This window comes from Gobio gobio, assembly GCF_949357685.1.
Source record: "Gobio gobio genome assembly, chromosome: 7".
NCBI lineage: Eukaryota > Metazoa > Chordata > Actinopteri > Cypriniformes > Gobionidae > Gobio > Gobio gobio.
The window spans coordinates 56,091,633-56,118,990 of NC_137103.1; the positions used below are offsets into that span (position 1 = coordinate 56,091,633).

Here is a 27,358-nt window from a genome sequence, read left to right on the forward strand (position 1 = left end):
CAGAGCTACAGACTTGAGCTACAGAGCAACAGACACAGCAGGCAGACAGGAGCAATCGATCAGGAGACAGGAGCAATCGAACAAATGATAAGCATATCGAACAAATGATAATGGTAAGCATAGGCAGAAGTATATGCGAACGAGACCGGACGTGGAGGGCTGTGTGCGTGTGCTTCTTATAGTGCTGGTGATGAGAGCCCTGATGAGGTGAAGGTGATAGTGATCAGTACTCTGGGGATGGAGTGCGCTGTGATTGGTTGAGGGTGGAACCTGACTTCTCTGTGACAGTACCCCCCCCTCCACGGCCCGCTCCAGAGGGCCGAGAACCCAGACGCCGTGGGATGGATACAGAGGGATGGTGAGCTTTGAGTAGTGAAACATGGAAAGTAGGATGTATACGATACCCTTGTGGCAGACGGAGTTGATATGTGACCGGGTTGACCTGCTTGGTGATGGGGATCGGGCCAATGAACCTGGGACTCAGCTTTTTGCAAGGCAGACGCATTCTGATGTCTCGGGTAGAAAGCCACACCAGCTGACCAGGTTGGAAGACGGGGGTGTCAGAACGCCGAAGATCCGCGACCATCCTGCGTCTGCGCAGGGCCCGTTGCAACTGATGATGAGCTGAGTCCCAGACCCTCTCGCTCTCTCGGAACCAGTAGTCCACAGCAGGAACGTCGGAGGGTTCCCCAATCCAGGGGAACAGTTGAGGTTGGAAACCGAGTACGCATTCGAATGGGGTGAGTTCAGTGGTCGACTGCTTCAGGTAGTTTTGAGCGTACTCGGCCCAACCTAGGAACTGGTTCCAAGAGTCCTGGTGGTCATGACAGAAGGTACGTAGGAAGCGGCCAATTTCCTGAACCTTCCTTTCCGTCTGCCCGTTTGACTGTGGATGATACCCCGACGTCAGGCTAACGGCCACACCAGGAGCGAGAAGAACTATGTCCATACTCGGGATATGAACTGGGGACCTCGATCGGATACTATGTCTTCAGGTACTCCGAAGTATCTAAAAACTTGATTGAAGAGTGTTTCGGCTGTTTCCATGGCAGTAGGCAGACCTGGGAGTGGGATTAGACGACACGATTTGGAGAAACAATCAACTACCACTAGGATGGTGGTATTATCGTCTGAGACCGGCAGGTCAGTGATGAAATCTACTCCTAGGTGTGACCATGGGCGTTCTGGAACGGGCAGAGGAAGGAGCTTACCAGCTGGAAGATGACGTGGAGACTTGGAAATGGCACACTCCCTACAGCCCTGCACGTACCTTCTGACATCCTTTGCCATCCCTGGCCACCAGAAGCGTTCTTTTAGCAACGAGAGGGTTTCATTGACCCCCGGGTGACCAGTACCGAGTGACGTGTGAGCCGAGTGAATGGTGGGAGTGCGTCGTGTCCGAGTGAGGTACAGCAAGCCAGGTGGACAGCCCGGCGGAGGGCTCGTGGATGCATTGGAGGAGGGAATGGTTTCTTCGGACCAGGTAATAGGACTTACAATGAGGGAGCTTGGAATAATGGGTTCTGGTTCTTTGATCTGTTCGTCAGGGGCATGAAGACGGGAGAGAGCATCAGCTTTAAGATTCTTGGTACCGGGACGATAGGAGATGGTGTAATTGAAACGGGAGAAGAACATGGCCCAACGGGCTTGTCTGGGGTTTAGTCTCTTGGCTGATCGAAGATCCTCAAGGTTTTTATGATCTGTAAGCACCAGGAACGCATGTTTGGCTCCCTCCAACCAATGCCTCCACTCTTCCAAGGCAAGCTTGACTGCGAGAAGTTCCCTGTCACCGATGGAGTAGTTGACCTCCGCCGGGCTGAGCTTGCGGGAGAAGAAGGCGCATGGATGGAGTCTACTTGGCGTCAACACCGGTTGTGGAGGCATCCACCTCCACGACGAAGGGCTTTTCCGGGTCTGTATGGACTAGGAGGGGAGCGGTGGTGAAGGCTTTCTTGAGGTGGCAGAAGGCGTTGGTGGCTGCCGGGGTCCAGGACAGAGACTTGGGCTTGTTGCGTAACATACTGGTGAGTGGATGAGTGATGGAACTGTAACCTTTGATGAATCGTCGATAGAAATTGGAGAAACCTAGGAAGCGCTGGAGTTCTTTTATAGTGGTGGGTTCTGGCCAGGTTGTGATGGATTCCACCTTCCTCTCGCTCCGGGAGTAGATGAGGATGTCGTCGATGTAGACTAGGACGAATCGATGGAGAAACTCCCGGAGCAAATATCTTACCCCTTGGTACTGGTTCACCTGGAAGCAGGTCGATGGCACAGTCCCATGGCCGGTGTGGAGGCAGCTTGGAAGCCCGTTGCGGGCAGAAGACATCGCTGAAGGGGGCGTAACACTTAGGAACATCGACGGAGCGTTGTTCAACTGGACTTTCGATGGATGTGGCACAGAGAGTCAGATCAGGCAGAGATGAGGATGAAAGAGGAAGTTCAGTCAGACATTGTGAGAAGCAAGTGTCGCCCCACTTCAGGATTTCGCCCGTTTTCCAGGAGATGGTAGGGTTGTTCTGCTCCAACCAGGGGCGCCCCAGAACCACGTCAGCGGTCGAATCCTCCAGAACCAGCATGTGAGCCTCTTCCCGATGTAAAAGCCAAACCTGGAGAGTGACTGGTCCAGCCACGGTACGGACGTGCTTGCGACAAAGGGGTCTTCCGGTTATTGAGCTGATCCTGTAGGTGGTCGGAGACGGAGTGGTCTTGAGGCGTAACTGGCGGCAGATGGCACCGGAGAGGAAGTTGCCGGCTGACCCCGAGTCGAGGAGCGCGACCACTGAAAGGGAGACATTAGCGGCAGTAAGGGTGACGACAGTGGTTTCATTTTATGATCAGCAGGAATAATGGCACTCACCATGGGTCGCGGAGGTCGTGTGGGGCATGCAGCTATGACATGCCCAGGTTCACCACAATACAGACAGAGACGTAGGGTCAGCCGACGGGGGCGTTCTTCAGGGGTTAGTCGGGAGTTCTCTAACTCCATGGGTTCGTGGGCTGGTTCTGGGGAGCTGACGGGTTCGGATCGGCGGAAGGGCACGTTGAAGGGATACTGGTCCTGGTGCTCTTGGATGCACGCCTGCATGCGAGTGGCACAGCGAATGGAATGCTGGATGAACTTCTCAAGGCCGATGGAGTCCTCGCATGCAGCGAGATGCAGCCGTACCCGAGGTTCCAATCCTTGCCGAAATGTAGTTATTAGTGCCTGTTCATTCCATCCGCTGACTGCTGCAAGCGTTCTGAATTGCAAAGCATAATCGTAAATAGACATGGATCCCTGTTTTAGATTATAAAGTTTCTCACCAGCTGACGAATCTGTGATTGGCTTCCCAAACACCTCCCGGAAGTGGGAAATGAACGCTGTGTATGATTGCGTTACCGCACCCTGTTGTGACCAGATGGAATCGGCCCACATCAATTCTTTGCCGCTGAGCTGAGAGATAATGAAGGCTATCTTGGAAGTGTCGCTCGGGTACAAGTGCGGCTGCATCTCCAGGACCAGCGTGCATTGCAGCAGGAAGCCGCTGCAATTCTCCGCCGATCCTGAGTAGGGCGCCGGTTTGGCCATGGGATTAGCATACGGAGGTAGTGAAGGAGGGTTGTTGACAGATGGGTTGGTGTTCGCTGGTGCAGGTGAGTGAACAGTAACTGGAGTGGGTTGTGGAGGAAATGTACGCCGAAGCGCATCTACCAATTCCTGGAAGGGATCCGGTTGGCTCATACTGGATCTCGGTAGGGGTCCGGTCTTCTGTTACAAGTAGACAGGAGGCAGACACAGATGTAAACAGGTATGGTTAGTTTATTTGACCACAGTAGAGCATGTGATGTGGAGCAGGTGAGTAGACCGGTTGTTGGTAGATAAGATGGTGATACGAGAGAGAGAGTTGCTGTCTTTTGTATTGAAGGGGGAATGACGCTGGAGCCTGGAGGTAAATGGAGACTGGAGATTGCTGGAGACTGGAGATCGCTGGAGACTGGAGATCGCTGGAGTACAGAGGGACGGACAGGAACACACCCACACAGCAGACAAGGAACACGGAAGGAAGGAGACACGCTGGAGACAGGTAGTATCAGTAGTAGAGTCCTTGAGGTAAGTATAGGCAGAAGTATATGCGAACGAGACCGGACGTGGAGTGCTGTGTGCGTGTGCTTCTTATAGTGCTGGTGATGAGTGCCATGATGAGGTGCAGGTGATAGTGATCAGTACTCTGGGGATGGAGTGCGCTGTGATTGGTGGAGGGTGGAACCTGACGTGTCTGTGACAGTATTATTATTGGTATTTTGTTAATATATTTATTATAATTCCATAAATAAATACAAAACTTTTCAGATCTGTCACAAAATGTTTTTATTCGTCAATTGATGTGATTGTTATTTTCCCTTCACTTTGAAGCTGCATTAGTTTGTTATTAAGAATGAAATTATAAAGTTCTTGATTTTTCCTTCTCCTTTTTAAGTTTTTCGATCTCTAATTGCAGTTTTGTCTTTTGCAGCTGTAGGACGTCTCTCTGCAGTTCCAGCACTTCTTCTCTTGTAGTGGCTGGAGAGGTTATTTGCGTCTTTCTGCAATTCACAAGTGTTTTGGAGGAATTATGAAAAATCTAAAAAATAATATCGAGGCTGTTCTAAGTCAATTTAACAATAGACTGAAATAATTGTTAATTAAGAAGCAATAAAACCTCACTTTGCTGCCTGGTTTGGTGTACTGCTTGCGCTCTGCAGCTGCTTTGATTGCTGGGAAGGTCTAACTTGTGAAACAAATTGCAATCAGCATTATTTTATTATGTCTGTCGTGATCTTCAAAATGTTTAACCTCAGCAGTGATAAGTTTTATTTGATTTAAGACAATAATGTTCTCTCACTCCGTGTCATATTCCTCTGGTTGAGTCTCAGCTTCACTCTCTAAACCGCCAGGGATGCCAGCCAGGACAGGTGAGTCCGCCCCAATGATGTCTTGAAACAGTTTAGTTAAAAGCCGATAGTTCTGTAGGCGGTGGTCCTCCACCTGCAGTTTTGTTATCGCTAGCTCTCTGACTCAGTGATACGGTAACAAAACGCCCTCGTTGCGAAGAAAACAAGAAAAAAACTAGATTTTTTTCCTTACCAGTTTTGTTGGACTCCCTCTTCTTTTTTTGCCACCACAGAGAAGTTTTCATTTTTTTTATGACCTCCGAAACTGTCCTCTCTACACCTAGATTCCGGGCGTTAATTTTCTCCGTTATTTCCTCCCACTGTTTATTCTTTTTGGCAGCAGTTATAACGAGATTGAGTTTGCTTTTTAAAATTGCTTTTCTTTTCCCATATTCATCAAGAAGTATACACTTCTCCTCCTCTGTCCAATTTGGCTTTCTTTTTTCGTTTTCTTTATCTATTGTAGGCCTATCCATTGTTTTAAAGCTAGGGTTAACATGTGCAGTATGTGTGTCTATGGCAACAATAACATTTTATAACGGTAAAACCTGGGTCGCAGTCGTGAAACACTTAATAGTTTCCCTTACCTAAGAGAACAGTTTAAGGGATTATATGCAACACCCTTAAATTATTCACTTAGGTAAGGGGAAATCACGCCATAAGTCTCATACTTAAGGGAAAAACTTAAGGTGCTTTATGCAACCGGGCACAGGCCCTTAAGGTCTGTAAACAGGTTGATGCTTACCGTGTCGCGGACTCGTTTGAAGTTAAAAGGAGATCATGCCTTCTCTGTTGCTGCTCCACATCTGTGGGATGATCTGCCGGTCCTTATTAGGCTCTCTTCCAATGTTGAAAGCTTCAAATCTGCACTAAAGACACACCTTTTTTCTCTTTTTTTGAATCAATGTAATTTTATTCATTTGGGTCCTCCTGTCAGTTTTATGTGTTTTATGTGTTTATTGGTCAGCAGTAGCTGTTTTAAATGTGCTTTAGAAATAAAATGCCTTGCCTTGTCTTGCCTATATCGGAGGCGTCAGCATGTCCCTGAATTGAACTTCCGCAGTTCTTTCCACTCATTTGTGCATTTCTCAAAAGTGAGTTTTATCAAGTGGCATTAACAGTATTTTCAACTAGCTCCATACCTGTTGGGTCTGACAGTGGTTTGGTTTTGTCCAGAAAAAATTCATCATCAGAGTCCAGGACTGTGAGAGCTGGCATGAGTTTATTGTTGGTCTCCAAACCAGCCATTTCTCCACTCACATTGCGTCCCGTCCCTGTGTTCATGTGTATGATCTATGTATAACCATCAGTGAAATCGAATACACATGTATTTCAGGTCATCTGCCTGTTTTATTTACTGTGGTTATTCCCAGTTCTGAGATTTATACCTGTGCTTCTACCTAATTGTTATGCGAATGATGTACAAATCTGACAAATGACAATGCCTCAGTTCATCTATTGCTTCACTGAACGGGTTGGCGCCTTCTTGTTTATCAGAGCTTTTACATGTCCACACTCCTGTAAAAGGGGTAGGGTTGCCACCTGTGCCGTATCAAACCAATACTTACAGTATTTTACATAGGTCCACACATAGTTCACATACGGATTTTGCTTTGCGGAGAATACTGATAGAAAAAAAAAAGAAATCAATTTCACAATAAGTAGTAGAGAAGATAATTTGGCGTGATTGCGTTATAGCGGCTTTGTTGCCATAGCGGCGGAGTCTCGAGAACATGCGCTGTGCCAAAAACTTGCAAGTTTTTTTAAAAACATGTGGAGCTTGCGTCGCGTCCACCGTTTGAACGCAAGAGGATCTCCAGATATAGAGCTGAATTTCAAAAAGGTATCAATGGGTCTGTCCAGTAACTCATGATGAACCTCGGGCCAACTGCACACTTTATGAGAAGCATTTCAGTAGCTCAGACTGTCTGACTTAAAGCAGCAGCGCTGACACAGTCCCTGCATAAGCTTCCTTCTGATTGTACTATTAGGAATGAGTGGTTGAACTTTATTTTTAATGAAGTTCCAGCTCACGTGGTAAAGTCATTGCACGTTTTTTCGCTTAATTTCACCGCTGAATCGAATGTAAACAAGATACAGGTTGAGAATGGATTTGCAGAAGGAGTGAGATTAAAACACAATGCTGTGCCTTATATTGGATCCGACAGGAACGGGGCAACACACACTTATGTGAGTAAAACATGTTTTTATATATGTTAGTATTGCATTGTTACAGATCGTTTGATATCTATTGATGACATACCTTAGCACGCGGTCACGGAGAAGGTGTTATTGGTTCATTAGTGATCAGACTCGGACTTGTAACGCCAGTGCTCACAAAGTGTGTGTGTGTGTGTGTGTGTGTGTGTGTACGGTTAGCGGTTATATTCACATCGGGCCGGCCAATACAAAAATAACATTCCAATCAATCACGGGTGGATGAGAGATGAATCATTGTGTTTGTTTGATGAGCCCTGTGAGTGTTTCCCCAGACGATTCCCACATGTACTGAGGGGAGCTGAAGCTCATTAAATATGCAAATCTTATCCAATCCTAGCCATGGGCGTTTACTTCCAAGTCTTCAGTGCGGCACGCCCATCAAAATCGTTTTTCAGAAAGCCTCAAAACCAAGGCAGAAAATACCCTATTACTTATTTATTATGATGTTTCTGAATAAAACCACGCAAACGTCATAAGTTGACCTCAGACAACAGTATAACAAAATAAAAAAAGCCAGTTCATGTCACCTTTAAAGCACTGAGGTCGTCCAATCAGACGCTCCTCGAGATCCAGGTTAAAAGATAAAGGTGATCGAGCCACTCATGGGCTGTTCCTAACCTCTGGAATAATCTACCTGTTCATATAAGAACAGCTCAGACTGCTGAAATGTTTAAGTCGTTGTTTAAGACCCACCTGTTCATATAGGCAAGGCAAGTTTATTTGTATAGCAAATTTCATACACCGTGGCAATTCAAAGTGCTTTACAGAAATTAAATTAAAATATAAATGTATATAGTATAACCCCTATCTGAAGTGGAAGAAAATGGAGAGTCAGGTTTACGTTAAAAATATTTGTCAGGTAACATTATCCTTACAGACAAATCTTCCTGGACTGAACCACCAAGGCTATACAGATCTATCCGTCAGAGCAGATCTAAACGGATCGTCCTCGCACCGGAGGGATTCCGATTTATCGCTCTCCCATCTCCTAACTTATAATTAAAAATAAAAATAAAAACTGGGTTAAATTGAAACATATAAATTAAAGTGCAAGCAGTTCGGACAAAGCACAGTGCTCATTCAGTAAATGCGCAGCTGAACAGATGTGTTTTGAGTCTGGATTTGAAAGTGGCTACTGTTGGAGCACATCTGATCTGTTCAGGAAGCTGGTTCCAGCTACGGCTGGCATAATAGCTAAAAGTAGACTCTCCTTGCTTTGAGTGAACCCTTGGTATTTCCAGTGGTGTGCTGTCAGGGCCTTCTCTACTGGCCCTGTCAAAATCAAACATATATATTTTTTCATAATTACATTAATGTGTGTCTGAATGTGTCTAAATTCAATTACTGTCTATTTCAGTACGTTACAATTATGTTTCCAGAAAGAATGTGGTTCTTTTTTGTGAGGCTGAGCTGTATTTTCATCATCTAAATGCATCACAGCTCCGTGGACCAATACTAGAGGTATAGCTATCCTTCAGTTGAAGCTGCCATTTTCCATTGGATTATAACTTTGACTGACGTGTGTCATCAGCCAATCAAATGTTTATGTGTAGTGATAGAACGCCCCAGAGGCCCAGCGATGTGTCGGCGCTACCCCCCGCTGATGTCATCAGCCGTTTGAACGGTTCGCGGGTTGTGAGCGATCTATGTGAAATAAGCTATGGCCTCTGCAAATGACGGGCTGTGCAACGAGTTTTTTCGATGTGTTTTTTCGATGTTCTTGTTGGTCTGTGTTTTTTGTTTGTTTGTTTATGAGTATTTGTGTCAGTGAGTTGATTTTCATTCATTTCATCAGTTGCCTAAATGGTGACACGTTAGTGCAGTGGTAACGTTATCAATAAACAGTTAAATTGCCTTTTTGTCTCGCGTGTCCTTATATTGCTTGCCCCCTTCCCAACGAACACTTTGAAAGCGGGGTTCGTAATAGTAGTGCATACAGTGCATGATTGTATTTTGGATGTGTCGGTCTGTGTGGTGTTGTTATGGCAGCGGCGTGGGGTGTGTTAATTGTTAGTGAAGGCCCTGACTGAGATCCCACGGTACGCTACTGGGTATTTCTAACTGACTTGATCCAGATGATCTGAGAGATCTGTTGGGTTTGTATTCAGTGAGCATATCTGCAATGTATTTAGGTCCTAGGCCATGAAGTGATTTATATACCAGTAATAATACTTTAAAATCTATTCTAAATGTAACTGGAAGCCCGTGTAAAGACCTGAGGACTGGTGTGATATGGTCATATTTTCTGGTTCTGCTCAGCGTTCTGTATGAGCTGCAGCTGTCTAATGGTCTTTTTGGGAAGGCCGGTGAGAAGACCATTACAATAGTCCACCCTACTGGTGATGAAAGCATGAATGAGTTTCTCTAAGTCTTGTCTGGAAACAAAGCATCTAATTCTTGATATATTTTTCAGATGATAGTATGCTGATTTAGTTATTACTTTGACATGACTACTGAAACTCAGGTCTGACTCCAAAATCAGAACAGCTCAGACTGCTGAAATGTTTAAGTCATTGCTTAAAAGGTAACTTCAGTGATTTAGCATTAGGCTTTGTATCAGTAGAAACCCCTAGTATATTTGAATTATGGTACTTTCCCCCCTCATATCCCCCTGAGATGATAGAATTATGCATTTTATTTCTGGAAAAAAATCCTCCGATGACGCAAATATCTTCATTTTGCGTCATCGGAGGATTTTTTGTCCAGAGGCTAAAGACTACAGCCAGTAGAGGGAGCTGTTCCGCATGTTATCAACCAGCCCAAAGGGGAGAGATCTCACTCACAGAATGTAAATGCGCTCGGCTCAGCCTCTGGCATTAATACCGGAGTGGTGCAGAGCAAAGAGAGTGTTTAAACTTTTCAAAGAATTCCTATGAAAGTTTAGCTTCCATATGCGATCAGAAAATGCGCCAGACTGGACACGTGCTGAGAATGAATGCCGCGCTTACCTCAGCTCTTACTTCCTTGTGCTGAATGAGATCTGACTCCTGCTGCTGCGTTTGTCAGCTCTCGTGACTTTCGTTCGGTTCACTCACACTTTATTGAAAAGACACGTTCAGTTTTTAATTGTATTGTTGTCACAATCACCAGTGAGAGTGCCCCTGATTACCACCTGAGGGCACTCCACCCCGGACTGTCACTCCATCACAAACTACATTACCCACAATCCTTTGCCCGGACTCATCATCACTCATTGTTTGCACCTGTGTCTCATCACCTCATTACCCCATTACCCCAGCCTATATAAACCATGTTCACTCTTTCATTCACTGTGAAGTCTTGTTTGTTGTAAACTGCATTTCTGAGCGTTTCCCTAGTTTCATGTCTCTGGTTTAGGATTTCTTGCCTGTTCCGTGGATTACCCGTTTGCCTGTCTCTCTTGTCTTGTTTGCTGTATTGGACTGATTACCTGTTATGACCTCTTACCTGTTTGTTGACTACGAGTTTGTTGACTACGAGATTACCTTTTAATAAAGCTGCGTTTGGATCCTCAACCCTCTGTCTCAGAGCAGTACGTGACAATTGTTTATCTCTAACTGAACAAATTTTTTGTATTATTATGAAGATAATAGGGAAGATGTAGGGAGTGGCCTTGAAGGGCAGCGAAGCAAGTGCATTCTGGGAGTTGTTGTCTTTCATCTACATGAGACAAAAATACATTTTCTGTCTTTTCTCAGTCTAGAAGGCACCAAATTCAAAAATAGTTTCACATTTCTACTACATAAATGACACAGTTTAAATACACATTCATCATCTTCCCAGCGCTGAAGTGCCCCTTTAACCCCTAGGTGTCTGAGCTGTTTTGGGGCCCTTTAGAAGTTTTAACATGGTCTGACATTTGTGTTTTTTTTCAGTTGCTTAGAAACATATTAAAGGCAAAAGTGTAATTACACTGTATTCAGCACAAACTGGGCTACCATAATATCTGAGCAACTTGTATGTACATGCTTGTATTTTTGAGAGAAAAATGTTTATGCCTGATTTGTGAAAAAACAAAAAAATTTGTTTTAAAATGAAGGCCTCAAAACACACAATAGATATGTGTTCACAAGACTTTTGAATAATGAGTGTATTTGCATTGAGTTTTTGCTTCAAACAGATGTGAGATTCATTGAGCCTACTCATTCACATAAAACAATACACTGATTTAAAATTTGTAAGACAGTTTTTCTTCACAAAGCCTGTATGCGAGGAGGCGTGATATCTAATGAATAATGATGAGATAACACCTGAGATACCAAAAGAACATCATAGCCCCCATAATGAGCTGCATAATGAATGAGCTTCAGGTACTTATGTGACTGAGAGCAGCAGGACAAAGGACATTATATTGTACTTATCTAGTAAATGCATCTTGATTTAAGAATCTTTAAATATGTGACCCGTCACGGAGACCAGTGACACAAGTCGGCAGCACAACTTTCAAGCAAAATGCGTTTTTTTTTTTTTTTTCAAAATTGGTGATTTTCGCTTTTTTGCAGAATCTGTTAGTTGAGATCACGAAGAAGCCTCTCAGTGTTTTAGATAGCAGTATTGGTATATTTAAAAGCATACACTTTGAGGTTGAAATCGGCTTGTTTTTCAGAGATTCTAGCATGAGTAGGGGCGTGTTTCTTTTGTTATTGTCCCGCCCTCCAAGGGAAGCTTGGCTCAGTGTTGCCAAGTCCGCTGTTGGGCTACTTCAACACTGTTGAACTGTTGAACTGTTGAACTGTTTTTCATGTCCGCTGGTTGAAGCGACAATTGTGTGGGTTTTGTTGTGAAAACCTGGCAACCCTGGTGGCTGGCCACACACAGATCTCTGCTGGCAGTGCTAAAGCAATAACGAGCAGCTGATACGAAGTGCAAACCTGATAGAAAGTCTGAAACAGTAAAGAAGCAACAAGATCATCTTTCCCTTGTGCAGAAAGAGAGGGCTGTGTACAACGACATGAATGAAAATAAACATACATACAGGTCCTTGAAAGTGCTTGAATTTATTTTGTGCAAGGAGTTTTCTGGAAGAAATTCCATATTATTCTCTCCGGTCCGATAATGTGTTATTTCGGCAACATTTCGTGGACTATGCTTGATTTACATTTGTTACTTGCATTTACGCGTTACGTTAAGTGTTTCCCGCGTGAGGTACTTTGTGTTGTACGTTGCCATGATGTTCACGCGCACAAAACTATACGGTACCTCAGCGTTTCACAGACACCGTGAAATATTGCAAAAACAGACTGGTTACATGAGCCTAAGCTCTTTTCAATAAAATCCATGCAAAAGTTAATATCAGATCATTTTAGAATACAGTATAGGATGTACCGAATATTCTTCAGTTTTATGCAAAACAGAAATATGACAAATAGAATATCAGACCTCTGTCATATGGCCAAAAATAAATGCAAAAAAAAAAAGCTGGACCTGGAAAGTCCTTGAAAGTTTCTTGAATTTGAAGTTAACCAAGCTGTGGGAATGCTGTGTTAACAACTATCCAAACTGTTTTAGACCTAAAAGAGTCTTTGTAGGCCTATGTTACCCTTAAATGTCAGAGAAAAGAACAGAATCAGAGATGAATTTTTTTCTTGTAGAAAATTGTACTTTGCATATTATACTATCAAAACACATAAATAGTTGATTTTAGCTTATCATTGTTGATCATAACTAGAGATGAAATGGCATGAAAATTTCATTTCATGATTATAGTGACCAAAATGATCACGGTTTTCACAGAATCCTGCTCAAAAAGTCCTAATGCTACACAATGCATCCCTTGGGCCTGTCGTTGCTATGCAACCATGCAGCTTTACAGGGGGTATGGCTTATCTAAATGAGATGTAAATGAGCCCTATTGTCACTCCCAGCAGGTGAGAACAGGTGAGAACTCCAAAATGTTTAGAAGTCGTTTTCTCCCTATTAAAGTTTTTTGAGTGCCTACTTTCAAATGACCACAACTTCTCCCAATATTATCAGATTTCCATGTGTTACACATCGTTGGAAAGCTTGGAGACTACACTTTCAGAATCTGTGAATAACTCAAAATGCCCCAGAACCGACTTGTGTCTCTACTTTCTGTGACTGGTCACATATTTAGACTAGAAACAAGACTAAAATTATTAAGAGCATTTTTTCAAAATATTTTGTACAGTTTTTTTTTTTTTTTTTTTAAGTAGTCTCATGCTAAAAAATAATAATAAATAATTAAAATTAAGATACAATTTATACAAAACGAAATTCACTGTAAATAAAGCAATTTACTTTCTACAAAACAAAAAAAATTCACTTTCTACTAAACAAAACTTGATAAAAAAAATAACATTAGCTGTAATATTTAGACATCAATATGAAGCAAAATACGTTTGACTGGTACTATATTTATAGCATCTGAGCAGACATTTGTGAATAAAAGCTTTATTGCTGTGATACTAGGCTCTTTTACAATAAACACGTTATAATCTGTCCAAAACAAGCCAAATAAATCTTGTCTAAACAGTCTTCCGTGTATGACATACAGCAGGATTCATATTTAAACAGTCTTTGTGCGTTTAATATTCACAGATGCTAACAGAATAAACTTAACAGAATACAGCCTACCTTACAATCAGCCTTTGCTTTAAGAAATTACCAGCTTTTCATGAGGTTTCTTCATGAGGTTTTCTTCTCAACGCATGTCAAAACGATATAGCCAAAGTAGGCTATAGCAGTACTTGATGTGTTTGTATTCAGTTGATGTGTGGGCGTCAACTCTGGATTGCCTCAGTATTTGAATCTCAATAGAGCGTGTGCTGTGTGGGCGTGGTCGCATTAGCGCATAATGAACTGGCTCGCAAAAAACTGACATCTATCACTTTTCAACCAGATTACTGTAGTGGACAGCACATTCCAGGGCCCAGTTTATGGCCGGGCCACTCTCTGTCCATAACAGTGGACAAAGGTTTGCTACATTTTGATTGGATCTTGGTAGACTGAGACAAACAAACTGTCCAACGCCATCAGATAAAATGCTATGACAACAGCCAGACACCTCTTAGAGGGCAATAAGAAGAACTCTTGTACCAAGCCCAGGAAGGACAAGACATCTCATTGGTCCAAATGCAGTTTCTGCCCTTCACCCAAATCCCTAGTGTCCTGGTCTATGACTGCCATAAAAATTCCACAGGACCTTAGCAGTAGTGGGTGAAACAAAGACCACAATGATTCATCTAAATCCATTCATAACTATGTTTGGAAACCTTAAGACTGATGTAAACTACACACATCCATTTCATACTTATTCAGAGAAATAAGTATTCTCAGTGACAGCTATTTGTAATGCAACATCTTACACAGAATCAGCTGTTAATGAACAAATAAATGAACAGTTCAATCTTTTCCCATCATGTTTGGTTTCTATTTGTTTAGAATAATACCAAGGGTATTCTGATGGTGGTTTGGAAAGTGAGAAATGCATTGGTAAACTTTAAAGACACTTTAAAGACTTTTAACACAGTACAGAATGCAAATGAGTTCCACAGGAGAAAGGAGGGTGAGTCTCACTGTGGACCCCCTCTGATGCCAGCAGCCAATCGCAACACTGGAATGGAGAAGCGCCAAATTGCCATCTCCTCCTATTCGGAAAAGGATAAAGGTACCCTTTCAACAGACACACCTTGTTCTGAGTCTCCCTTCAAGAGAGACATGACAGATACACCGTAATGTTCTGAGTTTCTCCTTGAGAGAGACAAACAGTTCACCAAGTTCTGAGTCTTTCCGGCGAGGATGAGACTGTGACAGAGCAACCAAGTTCTGAGCCTCTGGTTAGTCCAGAGAGACAACAAAAGATCCAAGGATCTGAATCTACAGCTTGTGAGGCAGCAACAGATATGACCATGTTCTGAGCCTCCAGCCTGTGAGAAAAGAGACATTAACAACCACTTCATTCAGAGTTTTAGTCCAGCGAGACTACAGCACGTCCCGAGTCTCCATGCCAGAGAGACCAAAGCGGATTGACCAAGTCCTGAGTGTCTGACCCACAGAGTCAGAAGACACACAGTGACATTTGCAACAAGGTTAAGCTCAGGAGAGCAAACCTTCACTTCGAGGTTCCTTCGTCTGCGTATTCCAGATTAAGGACCTTCTGCACCTACTTCAGGGCCTCATCTGCGTGTTCCAGATTTTAGGACCCTTTGGTGCTCCAGGAGATCAGCATCCCACAGATCTTCATGTTCAAGACTGTTGAAATGGATTCCAGCTCCTTTCCCACTGCATTGTCACCCAGCACAACCAGTGGAAGAAGTCACCTCCATCGGACAAGTGGAATGTAAATATCACTTAACCAAACCTCTTTCCAGAAACCTTGGCATTGTTGTATATTATCAGTATTTGATTTTCTAATTTACATTAGAGGTAATTTAATTGATGCTTGTTAATAACAAATAATATTTCGTTATTTGTTTGATGCCTAATAAGGTTCTTCACCTTAGTTTCAGGGAAACAACAGTTTATCTTTCCATAAGATAACGCAACTCTTCCATAGTCACACTCAACTTAATCACATTTATTTTATGTATCTTATGCACTGTATTCCTTTATCATTCATTGTATTCATTTAGTAGTGGTGTTAGCTATTCTTGTTTATATTTTGTTAATAAAATCTATTTTATTACAATTGTGTCTTGCTGATAATACAGAAAAGGCTCTACAAGTTGGAAATCTCACCAATCTTTCAGATAAATCAGCTGACCAACTCTCCCCACTTTACATTCAATCTAAAATGATTGGACAGCCTCCTGTTTGGAGTGTTCTCATAGAGCCAAGGTAAAAAACCTTGACTAGTGTCCCAAACTAAGAGAGGGGGAAGGTGGTCATCTGATGTACTAATAACCACACATTAAGTGACGTGTGATCCAAAAATCACAACGTCAGCGGTGACGTGAGTACCTATCACTACCTTACTAAACATCCTTGGATGAACGAAGGTAAAATCACTACATAATTGGCGTCCCTTGTTTGGGCCCAAAAGTGAAATTATTACATTACATAAACACAGCATATTTGTTTTTGATTTGGTTTACATTGTTTAAAACCTGACATTTCAGCGTTTCTTTAGACATATGTCTCATGTTTGTGAGAAGTATTCACTAAGCTAGAGTTCCTTTTCTGAAGACTATCTGAATGAACATCTTTGAGAGAGAGGCTGCAGATCGTGCATCAAGTTTGTTTTCTTTATTTTGCAAAAAGCAAAACATTTTGTTTTTATTGTGACTGTACACCAAAAAAATAGAAATTTAACCGATTATAATGATGTATAACACTTGCCTGAATGAAAAAAAAAATAACAGAGTTATTTGAGTCTCTTGGGCACTGATAAGAAAAAAAGAGATCCGAGAGGGTTAAGACCCACCTGTATTCCTTAGCTTTCATTTCGAGTTGAGTTTTGACACTGTGACATTTTCTACTGTGTTTGTTTTGTCTTTTGTTTATGTATCCTGACACTGATAAGCACTTTGGTCAACTGTGTGGTTTTTTAAATGTGCTATATAAATACATTTGAACTGAACTGAACTGAACTTAATTTGGATGGTTTTTGTTCTTCAGTTTGAGGAAAAACACAAGGAAAATGTGGGACACCATCCGTTTGAGCTTTTGATACCAATATAGTAAATGTCATAGTGAGTACAAACAACAAGGAACCTCTATGAGAAGTTCATAATCCACAGGTTTAAACAGAAAATCCAAACTGAACAATCCAATCATTTGGCACACACTTCATTAAAACATAAGACTCAGAGGATTAGCAGAAAAACACATTTCCCATCATTGGCCTAAGAGATGAAAACAATGTTCAATGACTCAACCTATCTGTCACAAATCAAGCCTCTATGGCTCCCTCCGATCGCCACCAGAGGGCACCCTCACCTGAGTACTAATCCCCATTACGGGCTCCGTTTCCCATGATCCCGTGCCAGGTGCTGATCTGCTCACACCTGAATTCTATTTTGTTTAAACTGCCTTTGTTACCCGCATCAGGGCTTGGAAGCCTGAATGGGGCAGTTGAATGAACCACTGTTGCCGGCACTGTAGAACAATAAAAGAAACGCTGTGAGACAGGTGTACTGGCTGCAAGCTCTGGCAAAGTTTAATTAACTCTCAAGCACCCGGAGCAATACCTTAGTTCAAACAGCGTTAAACGCCCTCTACAGGAGACAATAATAACAACATTTTCTTAAAGGCCAATTTATACTTCTGCGTCGAGTGCACGCAGAGGGTACGGCATACCCTACGCATAGACGCGTTGGATACGCCGTACCCTATGCCGTACCCTATGCCGTACCCTGACGCGCACCTCTCCAAAAATGTAACAACGCGTCAATTCTACGCGGACCGCAAGCGCTGTGATTGGTCTGCCAGAACCCTTCCCTCAGGTCAATAAATAAATAAAAAATCTGCGATAGGAGTGTGTGTGTGTGTGTCCAGAAATTGGATGATAGTTCCTTACGTCAGCTATAACACAATATTTTGCAGTCCAGCGATTCTTTATGGTAGTAAATAAATACATAGATCCGCTGAGTATAGTTTATTTATTTTCTCATTAAAACCGAAGATGTTAATCAGTAATTGTATATCAAGAACAGGGACACATTAGGGTATATTTCGTGAATGAAGTCTCCGCAACAGCAATCGATTGCTGAGCCACCGCTGCTGAAAACAGCGGCCACGAGCTCCGCATGATTTCACAAACACATTCCAGCGCCAGATCGCCTTATTTAACTTTACTAATCAACTAGAGATGCTTAATTTGTATTAGATACAACAACTCAAGCTGCAAGAAAAGCTGCTCTCTCTCACTGCAGCTGATACTCCGACATGAATGTACAGATTCTACACAACAAGCTGCTTCTTCTTCGGCTGTTCTCTTTTACACCAACATGCCTGAGGACACTGCCTACTAGCGTCTGCATGTGTAATTGCACATTGACGCAGACAACAGCGCAGAAGTATAAATGCTCACGACGGCGTCGGCTACGCGCGTAACCTACGGCGGACACTCGACGCAGAAGTATAAATTGGCCTTAACTCATACCAAATGAATGTTGAAGAATTTTAAAGGGGGTGTCCTTTTTTCCTCTCTTTTATTTTAACTTTTCTCTTTTCTTTGAACATGCATGCATATATTTTCCAACCTACTACACTCTCCCTTATTTTTTTTAGATGGCTCCTGACATCTGAATGACCTTTGAACATGTTTGTAGTAAAACTTGTTTGTACGGGAAGAAGGAGGCGGGAACCGGCGGACATTCAAAAGAACTTTTAATAAATAAACACAAAATAATAATGGCGGCGACAGCCCCTCGCGGTCGACTGCCGCCTACATACAAACAATTCAATTCAATTCAATTCAAATTTATTTGTATAGCGCTTTTCACAATACACATTGTTTCAAAGCAGCTTCACAGAAAGTGCATTTCATAAATGTACATCGAAAAATGTTAGAAAAGAGAATGTTAAAGAAAAAATGTTAGGATAAGTTAATCAATCATGTATTATTTTAGGCCATAACAACGCTGGCGTTGAGTCGTCTCTTCACAGGCGTCGAGTCGTCTCATCACAGGTGTCGGGGCATCTGAAGTCTCCATCAGAGGCTGGATACAAACTGGAGCTGACGAACTAGTTACCTCGGGACTAGTGTCCCGAGATAACAACAGAAAAGCAGATGGGAAATAATTAGCATAGCTGCTGTTCAGAATATTAATGCTGTTGGTGCGATTTAACTGTAGTATAAAACTTAATTATAATGTGAATGCTTGGCTAAAGAGATGCGTCTTTAATCTAGTTTTAAACTGGGACAGCGTGTCTGAACCTCGAACAATATCCGGAAGACTATTCCAGAATTTAGGAGCTAAATGTGAAAATGCCCTCCCTCCTTTAGTGGACTTAGATATCCTAGGAATGACCAGAAGCCTCGAGTTTAGTGATCTTAAAGAGCGCGATGGATTGTAGGGCGATAAAAGATCAGTTAAATACACTGGAGCTAACCCATTTAGGGCTTTATAGGTCAGTAGCAATACTTTGTAATTGATACGGAACTTAATAGGTAACCAGTGTAGGGATGATAAAATTGGTGTTATATGATCATATTTTCTTGACCTAGTAAGCACTCTAGCAGCTGCGTTTTGGACTAACTGCAGTTTGTTTATCGATGATGCAGGACAACCAGCTAATAAAGCATTACAGTAATCTAGTCTCGAGGTCATGAATGCATGAACTAACTTTTCTGCATCAGAAATAGATAGCATGTTACGTAGCTTGGCAATGTTTCTAAGGTGGAAAAATGCCGTTTTTGTAACATATGAAATATGACTTTCGAAAGATAAGTTGCGGTCTAATATAACACCCAGGTCTCTTACTGTAGTGGATAAAGCGACAGGACATCCTTCCAAGTTAAAGTTGTATTGTGAGAGGTTTTGTGGGCAATTTTTTGGACCAATAAGTAACACCTCCGTTTTATCTGAATTTAATAGCAGAAAATTACACGTCATCCAGTGTTTAATATCATCAACACACGCTGTCAGTTTAGATAATTTAGCGTTTTCATCTGGTCGTGATGAAATATATAATTGAGTGTCATCAGCATAACAGTGGAAATTAATTCCATGTTTTCTTATAATATTACCAAGTGGCAGCATATATATTGAGAATAGCAGAGGGCCTAGCACGGATCCTTGCGGCACCCCATAGTCTACTGATGTTATCTTTGATTTTTCCCCATTTAGACAGACAAAATGGTAGCGGTCTGATAAATACGATCTAAACCAGTTTAATGCCTGTCCCTGAACACCAGTGTAATTTTGAAGTCGATCTAATAGTATTTTATGATCTATAGTATCGAACGCAGCACTAAGATCAAGTAGAACTAGTATTGAGATACAGCCTTGGTCAGAAGCTAGAAGTAAATCATTTGTGATTTTAACGAGTGCAGTTTCTGTGCTATGATGCTGCCTGAATCCTGATTGAAATTTTTCATAGATATCATTTTCTTGCAAGAAAGAGCACAATTGAGCGGACACAACTTTTTCTAGTATTTTAGACATGAATGGAAGATTTGATATTGGTCTGTAATTTGCTAGGTTATTATGATCTAATTGTGGCTTCTTAATGAGAGGCTTTATGACTGCCAACTTGAATATTCTTGGAACATGACCTAAAGATAAAGACGAGTTAATAATATTGAGAAGAGGCTCTTCCACTACAGGTAACAACTCTTTCAGTAGTTTAGTGGGTATTGGATCTAATAAACATGTTGTTGGTTTAGATGCAATGATAAGTTTATTTAGCTCTTCCTGTCCTATGGTTGTAAAGCGGTGTAGTAGTTCTTGAGGGGCGATAATTGCGGTTGAATCATAAGACATCATTAATGATTGTACATTTACAATTTTGTTTCTGATGCTTTCTATTTTGTCAGCGAAGAAGTTCATAAAATCATTACTACTAAACTGTAACGGAATATTTTGTTCAGGCGATGCTTGTTTATTTGTTAGTCTAGCCACAGTGTTAAATAAAAACCTTGGGTTATTTTGGTTATTTTCTATTAGTTTGCGGAGATGCTCAGCCCTGGCTGCTTTTAGGGCCTTTTTATAACGTGACATACTTTCTTTCCATGCGATTCTAAAGACCTCTAAATTAGTTTGTTTCCATTTACGCTCTAAGTTACGAGTTTCTCTCTTGATAACATGTGTAGCACTGTTGTACCATGGTGCTTTAGTTTTCTCTCTAACCTTTTTTAATCTAATTGGTGCTACAATTTCTAATGTACTAGAGAAAATGGTGCTCATACTGCTAGTCATTTCCTCTAGTTCATCTGTTTGTTTGGGTTCACTTAGCAGCTGAGCCAGATCAGGTAAGCTATTTGAGAATCTATCTATAGTGGTTGGAAGGATTGTTCTGCCTGGTCGATAACGTGGCGCAACATGACAGATTTCAGCAGTACGCAGTATGCAAGTTACCATGTAATGGTCAGTGACATCATCACTTTGTGGTATAATATCTATATCGGTTGGGTTGGTTCCATGTGATATAATTAAATCTAGTGTGTGATTAAGACGATGAGTGGGACCAGTGACGTTTTGCTTGACCCCAAAGGAATTTAATAGATCTGTAAACGCAGCCCCTAACGCGTCATTTGTGTTATCTACGTGTATGTTAAAATCTCCAACAATTAATGCTTTATCGACGTTGACCAATAGATCTGAGAGAAAGTCTGCAAACTCTTTTAGGAAAGCAGCATAGGGCCCTGGAGGTCTATATACAGTAGCTAAGGCTAGAGATAATACAGATTTCTTTCTTACATCTAATAGCGTGACATTTAGCACTAGTACTTCAAATGAATTAAACCTGTGACCTGTTTTCTGGGTAACATTAAGAATATCTCTATATATTGTTGCAACACCGCCGCCACGACCAATCAGACGGGGCTCATGCTTATAACCGTATCCTGGCGGAGTAGACTCATTTAGACCGAAATAATCATTTGGCTTAAGCCAGGTTTCAGTAAGGCAAAGTACATCGAAACTATTATCTGTGACCATTTCATTTACAATAACCGCCTTAGGTGTGAGCGATCTAATGTTTAGAAGACCTAGTTTTAGAAATTGTTTTTGTTCACTAATATTGAGATTTTCTGGTTTAATCACAATTAGATTTTTCCTAGATCCTACAGTAGATTTAATGTTTGACCTCACTAAACGAGGAATAGACACAGTTTCTATATAATGTTCTACATTGGTACTTATGTCAATTAAGTTAGTACAAAATTGGTTTTGTTCACTAATATTGAGATTTTCTGGTTTAATCACAATTAGATTTTTCCTAGATCTTACAGTAGATGTAATGTTTGACCTCACTAAACGAGGAATAGACACAGTTTCTATATAATGTTCTACACAGTTATGTTCAGACACAGTTTCTATATAATGTTCTACATTGGTACTTATGTCAATTAAGTTAGGACAGCAAATACTGTTATTTGGACTTTCACTTACTAGTCATATGATGGTGTGCAGCGCTCTGGAGATGTTGTCCGACAGAAGAGCCGCTCCGATTCTGCTGGGGTGAAGGCCATCAGGACGGAAGAGCCTAGGTCGCTCCCAAAACAGATTCCAATTATTTACAAAGAGCAGCTTCTGTTCATTACACCATGACATTAACCATTCATTTAGAGCAAATAATCTACTGAACTTTTCATGTCCTAGTCGGTACGTGGGAAGCGGTCCGGACACGATGATCGCTGCTTCAGGCGATGTTCTGCGCACCGTCTCGATCAGGCTCCTGTAGTCCCTCTTCAGAACCTCCGTCTGTCGCAGCCTGGTGTCGTTCGTCCCCGCGTGCAGCACGACAGCTCCGATGCGCTCGTCACCGTTCAGGATCTCGGGAACCTGCGCAGCGACATCGAGAACTCGAGCACCAGGAAAGCAGTGAGTGATAACCTTGCCTTTACCTGAGGTAGCGTGGACATGCCGGACGATGGAAGTACCGATGACCACAGCGTCGCGTTCCGTCTCGCGAAGAGGGGAGAAGCGGTTCCGGGTGGAGATCTCGAAGACCGGGAGGGGCGGAGAGGTCCTCGCTCTGGTCCTGGCTCGCGTCTTCCGCTGTGGAAACACCCAGGGTCCATGGCGCTGTGTCGGTGCCGGAGTGAACGAAACCAGGGATGATGATCGCGTCCTGGGTGCTTGGGTCCTGTGCAGAGAAACACGCGGAGTAGACGAGGTCGGAGTCAAAATGTTAGTATCCACTGACTTGTGCGCATCGGCGCGTGATGTTTCAAGCGCCGTTCGCCGCTCTCTCAGCACAGCTTGTCTGTCTAGAAGGCCGCGAATCTGACTCGCCAAGGACTCCAACTCCAACTGCACCGAATGCAGCTCGAACGTGTCCTCACCTGCACTCAAAGGTAACATTAGACACACATCCGAGTTATTCGCCATTGTAGCAGAAGTGCTACGATGGCGAATTGTAGCTATCAGTGTTTACCGGGTGTAACGTTAAACAAGTTACCACGCGTGCAAGGCTAGCGGGCTACCGGTGTAAACAAGTTACCACGCGTGCAAGGCTAGCGGGCTACGGCTAGTAGCGGAAGTTCGGATATAAGTAGCGATATCAAAGCAATCCGATTGTTTTTTATAGAGAATCGTATCGGAGATATGTTCACACGCTGTAAATAATAGAAAGTATTCGTTTGTAAGCGAGTATTAAGAAGAAAATCAAGGATTATGAATCAATTTGACGGAGCTCAAACACAAACAACGCGCTCACAAACAAACACCAAATGAAAATAATAAGCTGCAGCCCCTCACGGTCGACTGCAGCAACACATAACAAAACATAAATAAAATACAACATAAAATCCAGGCCTGGTCCTCTCTCGTCCCTCACTGTCGTCGCTCCTCCTTTATAGTCCCTCACTCCTCCGCGAGGGCCGAGATCGCTGCGGCGCGCAGCTGGCGCTCATCCTCCCTGATGAGCGCCGCCTCGTCCCGCCCTCACGGTCCCTCGGCCTCGCTGTTCGCCACAATGTTATTTGCTTCTATTCTTTTCTTTGTACCACTAACTCAGTACACATTTTGACACCAATGACAACAAGGGTGAGTGGGCATATACTGAAAGTAATGTGTCCCATTTCGAGATATATAGGGCTGTGTGAGCTGTAGTGAGTTTAGCTCTGCTCTAAAGGGTTGGTAAGATGGAATACCCAGAGTGTCATAAGTTAACATTTCCTTTGCGATCATAATATTTCTTGCCTTTAGCAGAAGATTTTGACTGTTTTCTGAAGCTATCTGGTAAGCTTGTCTCATCCTGTCTGTCCACTTCTGTACAAAGACCTGATGGTTTTCTTTCTCCGTTTCGTCCTTCAGGTTGAACAACAAATCGACCGGCAACCTTGGAGGGCTACCATACAAGAGGAAAAATGGTGAGTATCCAGTCGCCTCATGCCTTGTGCAATTATAGGCATGTACAATTTGAGGTAAGTACTCTTTCCATTCACTCATCTTTTCCTCCTCCAAGGTGCGCAACATCTGAAGGATCGTCCGGTTCAGTCTTTCCACTGGGTTGCATTGAGGGTGATATGGAGTGGTACGGGAGTGTTTAATACCTGACAACTGTTGTAGTCTTTGAAACAGCTTGTTCTCAAATTCTTTTCCTTGGTCATGGTGGAGTTTCTCAGGGTATCCGAAGCGAGGAATAAAGTCTTGAAAAATCTTTTCGGCAGCAGTTGAACCAGACTTATTCTTTGTGGGATATGCCTGAGCAAACCTGGTGAAGTGGTCTACCAAGACAAGAATATATTCAAACCCACCTTTACCTGGCTCAAGGTGCAGGTAATCTACACTCACCAATTCAAACGGTGCACTTGATGAAATTGAACCCATTTGTGCTCTCTGATGCACATGAGGGTGCTTCTGTTTGATGCAAGCGCATTTTGTTGTCACATATTCCTCAATCTCTTGCTTCATTGAAGGCCAGTAAAACCGCTCACGAGCCAATTGAAGAACCTTCTCAACCCCAACATGCCCCATCTCGTCATGCAACTTCTTCATCACCAAGGTCTTGTACTTCTGAGGGAGTACCAACTGCTTATACTGTCCTGTCTTCCGATACAGGATTCCCTTCCCCAGTTCCAGTTTATTCCACTCGTAGAATAATCGTCGTTTTTCTCTTGTTAGCTGCTGTCCATTGATTCCCTTTGGTGTCAAGCCTCGTTCCTTTAATGAGATGACTTCACCAATCGCCAAATCCTCACGCTGAGCAGCTTGAATGTTTTCCGGCGTCACACTTAGGAAACCACTCTCTCCAGTTACAGTTTCTTCACTAGATGTTTGGAGTTGTAAAGCTGCTACCCAAGGAATGTCATCATCCATAACTGCTCTATTACCCTGCCACACTGCGGCAACAGTTTCTGGTGACACTGTCATGCTATATTCACTCATGTGATCTTGAAGACTGAGGGGATACTTTGACAAGGTGTCAGCATCAATGTTGGACTTTCCAGGCCGGTATCTTATATCAAAATGGAAGTCTGCTAACTCACCCACCCAGCGATGTCCTACAGCATTTAGCCTGGCAGTGCTGAGAATTCAATTCAATTCAATTCAAATTTATTTGTATAGCGCTTTTCACAATACACATTGTTTCAAAGCAGCTTTACAGAAAGTGCATTTCATAAATGTACATTGAAAAATGTTAGAAAGACAATGTTAAAGAAAAATGTTAGAATAAGTCAATCAATCATGTATTATTTTAGGCCATAGGCCTAATATAGTGATATAGTGAGTGTAGGAAAACACCTTGGGCCAGTTTACGATCATACTGAAACTCAGATTCTGTTTGTTCTGAAGCAAACAACACTCTCTGCTTAAGCCCCATCAACCTATACATAAACTGTTGAGGGGATTCTTTGTCTTGTTGTTTTGCATTACTCAGTTCCTGAAATAATTCAGTACCTTCAGTACTAGGCCATCTTCACAGGCGTCGAGTCGTCTCATCACAGGTGTTGGGGCATCTGAAGTCTCCATGAGAGGCTGGATACAAACTGGAGCTGACAAACTAGTTACCTCGGGACTAGTGTCCCGAGATAACAACAGAAAAGCAGATGGGAAATAATTAGCATAGCTGCTGTTCAGAATATTAATGCTTTTGATCTGATTTAGCTGTAGTATAAAACATATTTATAATGTGAATGCTTGGCTAAAGCGATGCGTCTTTAATCTAGTTTTAAACTGGGACAGCGAGTCTGAACCTCGAACAATATCAGGAAGACTATTCCAGAGTTTAGGAGCTAAATGTGAAAATGCCCTCCCTCCTTTAGTGGACTTAGATATCCTAGGAATGACCAGAAGCCTCGAGTTTAGTGATCTTAAAGAGCGCGATGGATTGTAGGGCGATAGAAGATCCGTTAATTACACTGGAGCTCAACCATTTAGGGCTTTATAGGTCAGTAGCAATACTTTGTAATTGATACGGAACTTAATAGGTAACCAGTGTAGAGATGATAAAATTGGTGTTATATGATCATATTTTCTTGACCTAGTAAGAACTCTAGCAGCCGCGTTTTGGACTAACTGTAGTTTGTTTATTGAGGATGCAGGACAACCAGCTAATAAAGCATTACAGTAATCTAGTCTCGAGGTCATGAATGCATGAACTAACTTTTCTGCATCAGAAATAGATACCATGTTACGTAGTTTAGCAATGTTTCTAAGGTGGAAAAATGCCGTTCTTGTAACATATGAAATATGATTTTCGAAAGACAAGTTGCGGTCTAATATAACACCCAGGTCTTTTACTGTAGCGGATAAAGTGACAGGACATCCTTCTAAGTTAAAGTTGTATTGTGAGCGGTTTTGTGGGCAGTTTTTTGGACCAATAAGTAATACCTCCGTTTTATCTGAATTTAATAGCAGAAAATTACACGTCATCCAGTGTTTAATATCTTCAACACACGCTGTCAGTTTAGATAATTTAGCGTTTTCATCTGGTCGTGATGAAATATATAATTGAGTGTCATCAGCATAACAGTGGAAATTAATTCCATGTTTTCTTATAATATTACCAAGTGGCAGCATATATATTGAGAATAGCAGAGGGCCTAGCACGGATCCTTGCGGCACTCCATAGTCTACTGACGTTATCTTTGATTTTTCCCCATTTAGACAGACAAAATGGTAGCGGTCTGATAAATACGATCTAAACCAGTTTAATGCCTGTCCCTGAACACCAGTGTAATTTTGAAGTCGATCTAAGAGTATTTCATGATCTATAGTATCGAACGCAGCACTAAGATCGAGTAGAACTAGTATTGAGATACAGCCTTGGTCAGAAGCTAGAAGTAAATCATTTGTGATTTTAACGAGCGCGGTTTCTGTGCTGTGATGCGGCCTGAATCCTGATTGAAATTTTTCATAGATATCATTTTCTTGCAAGAAAGAGCACAATTGAGCGGACAGAACTTTTTCTAGTATTTTAGACATGAATGGAAGATTTGAAATTGGTCTGTAATTTGCTAGGTTATTATGATCTAATTGTGGCTTCTTAATGAGAGGTTTTATGACTGCCAACTTGAATATTCTTGGAACATGACCTAAAGATAAAGATGAGTTAATAATATTGAGAAGAGGCTCTTCCACTACAGGTAACAACTCTTTCAGTAGTTTAGTGGGTATTGGATCTAATAAACATGTTGTTGGTTTAGATGCAATGATAAGTTTATTTAGCTCTT

General features: G+C 42.2%; 1 protein-coding gene across 2 annotated transcripts in view; it reads left to right on the forward strand.

Moving 5' to 3' along the window:
- The window catches only part of LOC307129194 (uncharacterized protein), a 55,824-nt gene that overhangs the window by 17,626 nt on the left and 10,840 nt on the right, over nucleotides 1-27,358 (forward strand). The window contains exon 2 of one of the 2 annotated variants that reach the window (XM_079821408.1): nucleotides 3,906-4,064. The exons of the other annotated variant lie outside the window; for it this stretch is intronic. Within the exon in view, the coding sequence (XP_079677534.1) occupies nucleotides 3,906-4,064 (159 nt within the window). The remainder of the gene's footprint in view (nucleotides 1-3,905; nucleotides 4,065-27,358) is intronic. 2 annotated transcript variants of the gene reach the window in all.